At 43.2% G+C, this 9,655-nt stretch overlaps 1 protein-coding gene across 2 annotated transcripts in view; it reads right to left on the bottom strand.

The window, feature by feature from the left end:
* The window catches only part of PPARGC1A (PPARG coactivator 1 alpha), a 96,133-nt gene extending 87,358 nt beyond the window's left edge, over window positions 1-8,775 (bottom strand). Inside the window, exons 1-2 of one of the 2 annotated variants that reach the window (XM_080796109.1) lie at window positions 8,615-8,775; window positions 3,467-3,646 (exon numbers count right to left, since the gene is read on the bottom strand). In XM_080796109.1, the coding sequence (XP_080652235.1) occupies window positions 3,467-3,646; window positions 8,615-8,662 (228 nt within the window). In that variant the 5' untranslated portion in view covers window positions 8,663-8,775. Of the gene's footprint in view, window positions 1-3,466; window positions 3,647-7,287; window positions 7,473-8,614 lie in introns of those variants that run through there. The other variant, XM_080796110.1, reaches the window with a different exon arrangement.
* Window positions 8,776-9,655: the final 880 nt, after the last annotated feature.

Here is a 9,655-nt window from a genome sequence, read left to right on the forward strand (position 1 = left end):
GCTCTGCACTCAGCATGGAGTCTGCTTGGGATTCTCTCCCTCTCCCTCTGTCCCCTCCCCTGTTTGTGCTCTTTCTCTCTCTTTCTCTTTTGCTCTCTCAAATAAATAAATAGATCTTAAAAAAATAAAGTCAAATAAAAACTAAACTTAGATTCAAATGTGTAAAAGAGGCCAAAGGAAGAAATTTTCTATTTACTCCCCAAGGTTTTAACATTCAGCTCTACTATCCATTGCCTGTCTATATCCTGTCTGTATCTCTAAATACCCCTTTCTCTCCCCTTTGATTAGAATTCAGAAATCCTGTGGCCAGTTTCCTGCAGTGTCATCGATAGGCTACTTGAGTTAGGTAAAGTGTTGAACTGCTTGGTGCCTCATTTTATTCTGGGAATCAGCGGTAGATCATGCTTGTTATTGGCAGATCAGAGGTGGCGGAAACCGTGACTGTTTGGCTTGCTCAAGTACAAGGCCTTCACAAATGTGATGAGGCAGGGCTTTGAGAACTGGAAGAAAGTGAGCACGGGTAAAGTCCACGGGGAGAGGCTTAAAGGCACAGGCTCTGGGAAGGGCTTCAGTGAAAGGCAGCTTTGAAGAAAGCACCCCAGAGCTGTGGCCCATCAAGGGTTACCGTCTGCCTCCGGACCTCCCTCACAGGGAGAGACGATTTTCAAATTCCACCTATGCTCCACACACATTTTTTTTTTCTCCTGTTACAGAAGAGATGTCTGAGTTTAACGCTAGAGGGCAAAGAGTAGAGGCATCTTGGCTGTATGCAAATGCTCGGGAAGCCGCTGCCGTGTGTCACAGTGTTGCCACATACGGCCTTACCCTTTGCACAGCAAAGAAGAATGAGGTTTGTGACATCAGAGAAAACTGTTACAGGTTATCTAAACGGTCACTTTCGCTGTCACTAAGAGAATTCCCGACACCTCGGTCCCAGGGCCCTGGCCATCTCCATAATTTTATGTGGCTTCTGATTCTTCATATCCTGTCTCTTAATGATCTGCATCTTCTCTCTGAAAGCTGACCAGCTCATCTTAGCTGTTTCATGAAAGGGAATTTCAGTGTCTTTATTTTTTTTTTTAGGGGTTCTCAGCCTCAGCACTATTGTCATTTTAGGGCCGAATAGTTCTTTGTTGTGGGAAGCTGTCCTGGGCTCTGTGGGATAGTTAGCAACAACACTGGTCTCCACCCACGAAATGCCAGCAGCAGCCTCTTGCTTTCAGACCTAAACATCAAACCTATCTCCAGACACTGCTAAACATCCCTTGGGGGGCGAAAACACTCTGAGTTGAGAGTCACTGGTTTAAAATGAGCTCATGAGAAATTAAATTAAATGAACCTTGTGTTTTAGAGCACAGAAAACAATTCTATCAGTGGTAGAAAGTTATACAGGGAAGGGAAAGGGATGTCTCCGTACAGATTAAAGTATCTATATATAACTAGTTGGTGAGCGAAGTCTCCTAAAGGTATAAATGAAAAATACCCATGCTGATGCCACCACACCAAACATGGGGACATGAGGTCATGCTGAAGGGATTTTTCGGAACCAGCCCACCAGGAAGGCACGGACCACCCCCCACTCCGAACTATTCGTAATTCCCTAGCCGTCATCTGCAAAATGCATGGCAATTATCCAATGTGGAATAGCCGATTTTTAGATAAGAGGTCTACAGAGATGGACATTTTTTAAAGTACTGTTTACTTAATGCAGCATGACTTAAAAACGGGCCTATCGCCTGACAAGTGTACTGAATGAGGAATGTTCAATTTACCAGTTCTAACTAGCCAAGTCCTCACATGAACTTTCTAAGACCTGGCTGAGAAGCCTGGGAAGTGTAACTAACCGCAGACCTTCAGGGTGTCTTCTCCGCAGCCCTGACTCCCCCGCCTTCAGCACTCTTCTAAGACTCTGTTCAGACATCTTAGGAGATCTTAGTTATGGCCAGAACCTACAGCCACCCCAGCTCCCCCGCCCAGCAATCCCTGCTTCCACGTCAACTAACACTGAAAGGAATGAGTCTGTTCTATTTTTAAATATAGTCAGCAAAGCAGCGGCTTCATACGTCTTTGTAAAAGATGGTTGTCACCCAACCTCACTGTTACTGTATTTTTTTTTTTTTTTGATCAGTGATATAGACTGGGAAGTCAGATCGATTTGGGGTTCAATTCCCTGGTCTTTATTTGTCAACTGTGTGCCTTGGGGAAAATCACTTAACCTCTCTGAGACTTGGTGTCTGCATAGGCAAAGTGGAAATGACACTCAGGGTACCTAAAAAAATACGCTGTTTTGAGGGAGATGTGAGAAGAAACCTATAGAGCAGGGGGTCTCCAAATGTTGGCCGCTGTTGTTATCATTCATTATTACTGTTATTAATACTAATATAGTCACTATTCACTCATTAGTCAACACACATTTATTCAACAGCTTCTGTGTGCTGGGTGCTGAAAAACCCCGGTAAATGTTGTAAAATTGGTTTTCTTAATGACTCAATAAACATTTATTCAGTGCCTTTTATGTGCTGGGTACTGGAAAAACTCAATAAATATTGTAAAATTGGCTTTCTTAATGACTCGAGATTTCAACCAAATACACTGAGGTTTAAAAAATGTCTCTGCTGATGGGATTAAAAAATATACTTCAAGTGCTTTGCATGGAGCCTGGCCCATATTAGGGAGAAGTCAGATGATGATGGAGATGTGGGTGCCGTGATATTGAAAAGTAGTTGATTTGACGATCTTTATTCAATTCGTTTGCCAGAGCACTCGATGTCTGTCCCTACAAGAAACCATTTATTTTCAAGTAAACGAGGGCTGCTCTTGTGAGAAAGAACTTTTTTCAAAGTAACACTTTAATAGGAGTAGATTAACATTCCTTATTATAGGGTAGGCTTATAATAAGAGTCTGGAGCCTGGGAGGTAATTCTCACTATTGAAAGGTAAGCAAATTTTCACTAATTTATAAGTAAATAGTAGAGCAGCTGTGTTTCGAAGTTTCTATGACAGAGAGAAATCAGAGGTATGATCACAAAATAACAATAAGAATAACTGCTCGCTTACTTTGTGAGGCAAAAAAGGTAGACATCTAATCTCTTGGATTAAAAAAAAGGCATTCTTTTACATTTTACATTAATTTACATGAGGCCCTTTTCTGTGGGAAATAGACAGGAATAAACAGGTTTAGACTTTTGTTCTTCTTTGTCACTAATTCTTTCACAACCCCTTTAGTATTTCAACACAGTTTAATGCACTCTGTTGGGGGCCCTCCGCCCCTTAATTCTCAAAACAACAACAAAATCCATTTATTTTGCAAACATCATTTTTCCACAAAACTGGAAATGCCTACCTGTGATAAAAAGTCTTTTGATGACCGCAAAGTAAGAACGCATTCTGCTTTCAGGCCAATGATCATATTGTGGCCCAAGCCCAGGTCAATGAGAAATTAATTTTCACCAAGGGATGCCCTTACCTCAAATATGTTTGAAGGCTCATTGTTGTACTGATTGGATATTATTTCTGATTGGTCACTGCACCACTTGAGTCCACCCAGAAAGCTGTCTGTATCCAAGTCGTTCACGTCTAGTTCAGAAAGGTCAAGTTCAGGAAGATCTGGGCAAAGAGGCTGGTCTTCACCAACCAGAGCAGCACACTGCAGGAGGCAGGGGGAAAAAAAAAAAAAAGCTTTCATTAACTGCAGGAATTTATTAAACTGCAATAGCATGTGATAGGAATTAAGCCTGGTTAATTCAACCTCACCACCAAAGCTGGTTTCCAGGGTTTTAGTCACCAGAAAAAAAAAAAAAAAAAATCCTGAATTCCTTTACTTACTTTGCTCTTAAAGGATATTGTGCCTGATCTATTCCATCCAAAATTCTGCCTCCAAATTCATGGTAAGTGCCATGTTTCCATGAAGCCCTCTTTGATTCTTCCAGTCAGAAATCAACTGTATTTGTACCTTTTTGATGGTTACCACTTAAGTTTCAAGTTGTTTTCTGGTTAACCATATGTAAAATTTTACTCTACCCTGAGTATAAGCTCTTGAGGGAAAAATACAAATTTGATTTTACCTTGGATTTGCCATCACACATAATAGAAACAAAATAAACAATCACTCAATGAAAAATAAAAGCATAAGAACTCTACCAGGAAAACTTTACCCATTTTAACCATTACAATCCACATAATTCTGTTAGGAACAAATGATGAAAGCCCTTTTACTTGTCTACGGTTCTCTTGAATTGTTATTTTGATCTTTCACTCTCAACTTGACTTTTCATGAGCTTTAGCACAGCATCTTGAACAGGTCAAAAACAAGTTCCTTGAGATGGGGACAAAAGTCATAAGTTTCTCTATATGATCTTTACATCTATCACTATGTTTCAGTTGCAAGTCATGTGTGTCGGGGTGTGCATGTGTGTGTGTGTGTGTGTGTGTGTGCACGTATGGTTGGGATTGCCTGACAGCTACAAAGGAAAAACCACTAGAGCACTCCGCAATTATATTTTTTTTCATCATGTATGTATCCTTAAACTATGCTCTATGTGAATTCAAAAGAACTCTTTTTCTTTGGAGTTTTTACATGATTTAAATCCACTGAGAGGTTTAACACAGCCTGTACTATGGCTGGGCTGCTTGTCAGCAAGGCTATTTCAGACTGGCACAGTCTTTCACTTCCTTGCGTGGAGTAGGTGGCCTTTCAGTTGTCCCACACTATGGCTTTTTGATAAAAAGCGGGCCACCTTAGGGAAGAGATGGTCTTCTAACCTCCAACTGGCCGTCGGACTGCTGGTTTCCTCACTGCATCCTGTGAAGAACCCTGCAGAAGTTTCCTACTGCAGGGACCTGGGACGGCAAGCCACAGGACATTATCCACCTGCAAACCAACGTGTCTAAATCAGCAGACACACACTCTGAGGTGGCACCCTCACGGCCCTACCTTCCAAGGTCAGGAGAGATGCTGTGGAGTTGCTCACATCCAGGCAGCAGCTGGGCACAAAGCTGAAGATCCCACTTGACATTTAGGTTTTGAATAAAATAAGTTTTATGCAGATTTTTTTTCCCCGAGCACCCCTGTCATCCCTGGCAGGCTACATTACATGGGTCATATGCAGCAGCATGAGCATAAGCACCACGCTGAGAAGTAGGTACTGGGTAATGGAGTCAGCAGTTGGTAAGGGGAGGCTGGGAGCAGCCTGAAGATGACTGCGATTCTTCCCTAAGACCGCCAGGCCTCAGTGAGATCCCAAACTGTGGGCACAAAGGGAATGCAAAAAGAAAAGGCAATGCTCTCCATCTAACTCTTTTCTTATCATTTTATTGGTCGTTCCATTTTTATTATCCGAGGTAGCCCCGAGTTGCAGATCGGTATACTTGACTAGGTTTATAAGGAAGCGGGGGCCGGGCTGGGGAGAAGATTTTTTTCTGGTACAATGTTCGCGTTCTGTTATGGGTGTGACACTTCTCAGGCTCCATAGATGCCCACATTGCTTATCCTCCAAGGACAAACACATGGTGTTAACTCTTCCGCAGCACGATCAATCCAGAGACCAGGGGATAACTTTTCCAATGGTGCAAAACCCACTGGGATTGCATTGAGGGATAGTCCTTAACCAGAAAAGCACCAACAGCAAAAACGGCAACAGAAAAATCAAACGAGGGTAGAAATCATGTGGGAGCTCTCCATCCAGCTTAAGTTCCTGTCGTGGAAAGCACACCTTAGGAACCATGCTTTGGAATGCTGGAACGCCTTATGGATTGGTGAGCAACTTCTTGCAGTCTCTCTCCTTCATTGCTTTCTCCAGGCATGGCTCATTCAAAACCCTGCACGCTCTCGGGAACATGCATTTTTTAAAGTAACTTTTTGACCATTAAAAAGACCAGATCAATTTCTGGCTGGGCTGTAATTCACACACTTCTTTCCTCTCTTTCTCTCTCATTTTTTGCTCTTAGGTTATGGTTGAAAATGTGCATGTGCTCTTGCCAATGTTGACATGCTAATAAAATCTGGGTTTCTGAATGTGGCATTATCCTGATAATCTAAAACACATTAGTGGTAGCAGGTGGTCCTGTTATTAATTTATATTTGGCCTTTGGATGATGCCAGACTTAACAGTCCGAGCCCTGTAACTGTCCTCATCTGACATGCTGATATTTACTGCTTCCCTATACATCTGTAACAGGTGTGCTGTATCGCAATTACAGAGACGCATTCTACTGCCTCTTTGCAACTATGACAGCTATTTCCCAACCGTAGCCTTAATTTTATAATAAGATTTAAGAGGATAAAGCAGTCACTAAACACAAAAGGCTAATTATTGTACGTTTTTTCACCCCAACAGACTTTTCTCTTAGTTAAGGAGCAGACAATAAATTAGCTTAACTGCACTGATGATAATGAATCATCATAATTAAGTATAATTCTCCATTAACCTTTTGGAGGTTTTTGTGCCATTGATGGTAAATTTTAAAGAGAGAGAGAAGAAAGAGTGGACGTGGCCACATTAATTATATTAATGAAAAAAGAATTCTTACTTCTTAGGAAAAAAATTAGCGAGGACAGGGAAAAGGGAGCGGGGCGGGGGGCGGTAAAGAATGACAAGTCTTAGTGGAGTGCGCGTCATGTGAATTGTCTCTATCAATCTTGGTAACCTTATTGTACATCACCTTCATTAAACTGTGAAACACTGGGGATTCTGAGTAGCTACAGTGATATAGGCCTTTATTAACCACTGTGCTGTCCTGTCATTATGTGCAAAAGGGCATAATACGTTTTAGGATGACAGCAAACATTAATGATTCAAAAAATGAAAGCTGCCTTTGCTACCTGCTGCTCGTAATATGTTAGACTGGCCGAGGTGATTCCCAGAGCTGCCACCTCGAAGGCAGAGCTTCTAGTAGCTCGCTGCCTCCGGTTCAAGAGAGGCGACTGGCCAGTCTCAACCGACCGACAACTCAATCCATGGCTGGACGCTTAGCCCGGGAACTCACCTCCTTCAGAAAAACATAAAAGGGCCCCTGTTCTAAATGGCTCTGATGCCTCCTTGAAAATGACTGCAGGAATCCCAGTGATTAAAACAAATCCTCCATATTTCCATATCCACTCCCAACAGCATCAGGAATAATACATGATGGAAAAATGAAACTACAGCAGCTGAGCCCCACACTGCCAGCCAGACAACCAGCCACAGGACACTCCGGCTCCTCCAAGACAATCAGGACTCCAAGCCACTTGGAACCCTGACTCCTAAGAGCGACAGGACATACGAATCATCCAGATCTCTCCCACCTTACCAAGAAATCACGACAAGATAAGGACATTCAGGATCCGTGAGGACCATCTGCCAAGGCAGGAGAGGGCAAGCCGAGCCCACATGTGCAAATCCTGGTAAAGAGTTAAGAACGCAGGGCATGGCTCGCTAGAGAGGAGAAATGCATTCGCAGACGGCCCGGCCAAATTATTTTCACTTTAGATGTGTATCGCTGCACCACATGGACATCTTATTTAATCAAATCACGTGTGGTGCCGATCCTCCCCCTCACCCTACGTGCCCCCAGCTACCCAGAGGAAGCGCTAGCAGCCCTCTGCCAGAGTCATTGTTTGCAGCTCCGATCCCCCGTGCAATGCAATTGGGCTCCATCTCATCACGGTCCACAGAAAGTTTAGCTTCTTTCCCCAAGTTGCCCAAACTTTCCGAGAACATTCCGTTGTGCTGAATGCAAACACGCCGCGGTCCTCCGTCCCCCCGTTAGTCACTGTAGGCTCCAGAGATTATGAGGAAACGGCTTGCTTTTCTCCCCCTGTATGAATTGTGGCCAGCAGAGACTGTGGAATTGATGTATTGCCGTCTATTTTTACACAAGCAGCGAGCAGCCCCACACACAGCCCTGCATAAACTCCTCTCTCCGGCTTCAGGCAGCTCTCCGTGGTACAGAGAGATTTAACCATTGGCTTCCCTGCCTCCGACGCTAATGGAAAACCTTGCATCGTAAGGCAGAGATATATTTTTTATTTGCTGACCAAATCTTTCAACCACATATAGGTGTTTTAAGGGAATCAGCTTCGTTGTTTTGTGTGCTGTGGGGAAAGCAATCTAAAATAGCCTAGCAGGATTATTTAGGATTTTGTGAGTTCTCTGTCTGATGAACAGAGAGAGAGGGGGAAAAAAAAATCCGGACTAGAGTCAAAACTGACTATATTTGAGCACATCCATTTTAATATTTTTATCTTCATCTTATTATAAATAGAAATGGCATTTTTCCAACCGGGCCACTAAACACCACTGGAAAGACTTCAGCTTCTGATTCATATCAATATCTTAGAGCATAAATATTGCATATGAGTAGAAACAGAGCCAAAGGCACATGGAAAGAGTTTCCAACTGCAACAGATACGGGTGACAGCAGCTAAGCTTTGATTTGCTCAAGGGAGCTCAGAGCCACCTTAAAATAGCAAACTTATTGGAGTTAAGATAAGATTGAGATTCCCTTCCAAAAGCTCCTGCCCAGGCTACTTTTCTGCCGCCTCTCCTTGTCCAAGCCCTTCCCCCCTTACAGGAATCAGTGCATCGGGAGGGAGGGAAGCCCCAGTCCTACAATGCCCAGCCCAGCCCCAGCTCACCTCGATGTCACTCCATACAGAGTCCTGGTTGCACATGTCCCACGCCATCCAGCTCCTGAATGACGCCAGTCAAGCTTTTTCAACTCCAATCCACAGTGACACAGAGCACACACTCATGCAGGCAACCAGCCCCTTACTGAGAGTGAACTGAAGGCACCTGTCTTACTACAGTCCCCAGTCACATGACAAAGCTATTAAAAAGTAGGCTGGGCTGTCACTCACCCAGCCTCCCTTCTCCTGTGCAGCTTGCTGCTCAAACTCGTGACGTCACTCAAAGGCAGCCCTCTGCCTCAGTGAAGTAACGCTTGAAAAAAAAAAAAAAAAAAAAAAAAACGGAAAGAAGAAAGAAAGAAAGGAAGCACTTGGACTTTTGGAGGCTTCAAGCATCATGCTGTGACTAAAGCCAGCTTTGAATGCCACAGACTCTAAACGGAGCCCTGACCATATAATAACTAAAATCCCCTGCAATCTTTTTTTAATTTATTTTCCTTCCAAAACAAGCAAGTGGCAAAGCTGCCTGTTTCATGACAGAGTAACTATACTCTTTGCTAAAACGTGTACTCCCTAAGGATTCAAATTCTAAGACCTCCAGTGGACTCTAGCTCCGTTTGGGACTAAAGCAAGAGCTTATCACATGATGCATTTTTATGAGACATTTTCTAATAGGGGGAAGTGTTTGAAAGCAGAGAATGGGGCAAGGATTTTTTTTTTTTTCTGTTTAATCAACAAAACCGGCTGTATTTGTTAAGGTATAAACAAAGTCCCCCTCCCAGGAATCAGCTGTCCCCCGTGGCAGTAGGGAATACCAGCTCCCGAAGTGTTACTGCAATTTGCTTTGCTCCTTATAAGGAAAACAAGGAACAAAATACCACCCTTTCAGGTTCTTTCTAATTATTTCCATTTCTCTCATAGGCTCCCAGAAAACAAGTGTTAGTAAATACAGTTGCTGCTGCTGTGCCCAGATCAGCTGAGTTTCCCGGCTGCCTTTTTTTCATACATGTAGCGTTTCCACTCCAGCTGCCTTAGGGTGCCTTTTTGAAT

Source organism: Martes martes (genome assembly GCF_963455335.1).
Source record: "Martes martes genome assembly, chromosome: 2".
Classification (NCBI taxonomy): domain Eukaryota; kingdom Metazoa; phylum Chordata; class Mammalia; order Carnivora; family Mustelidae; genus Martes; species Martes martes.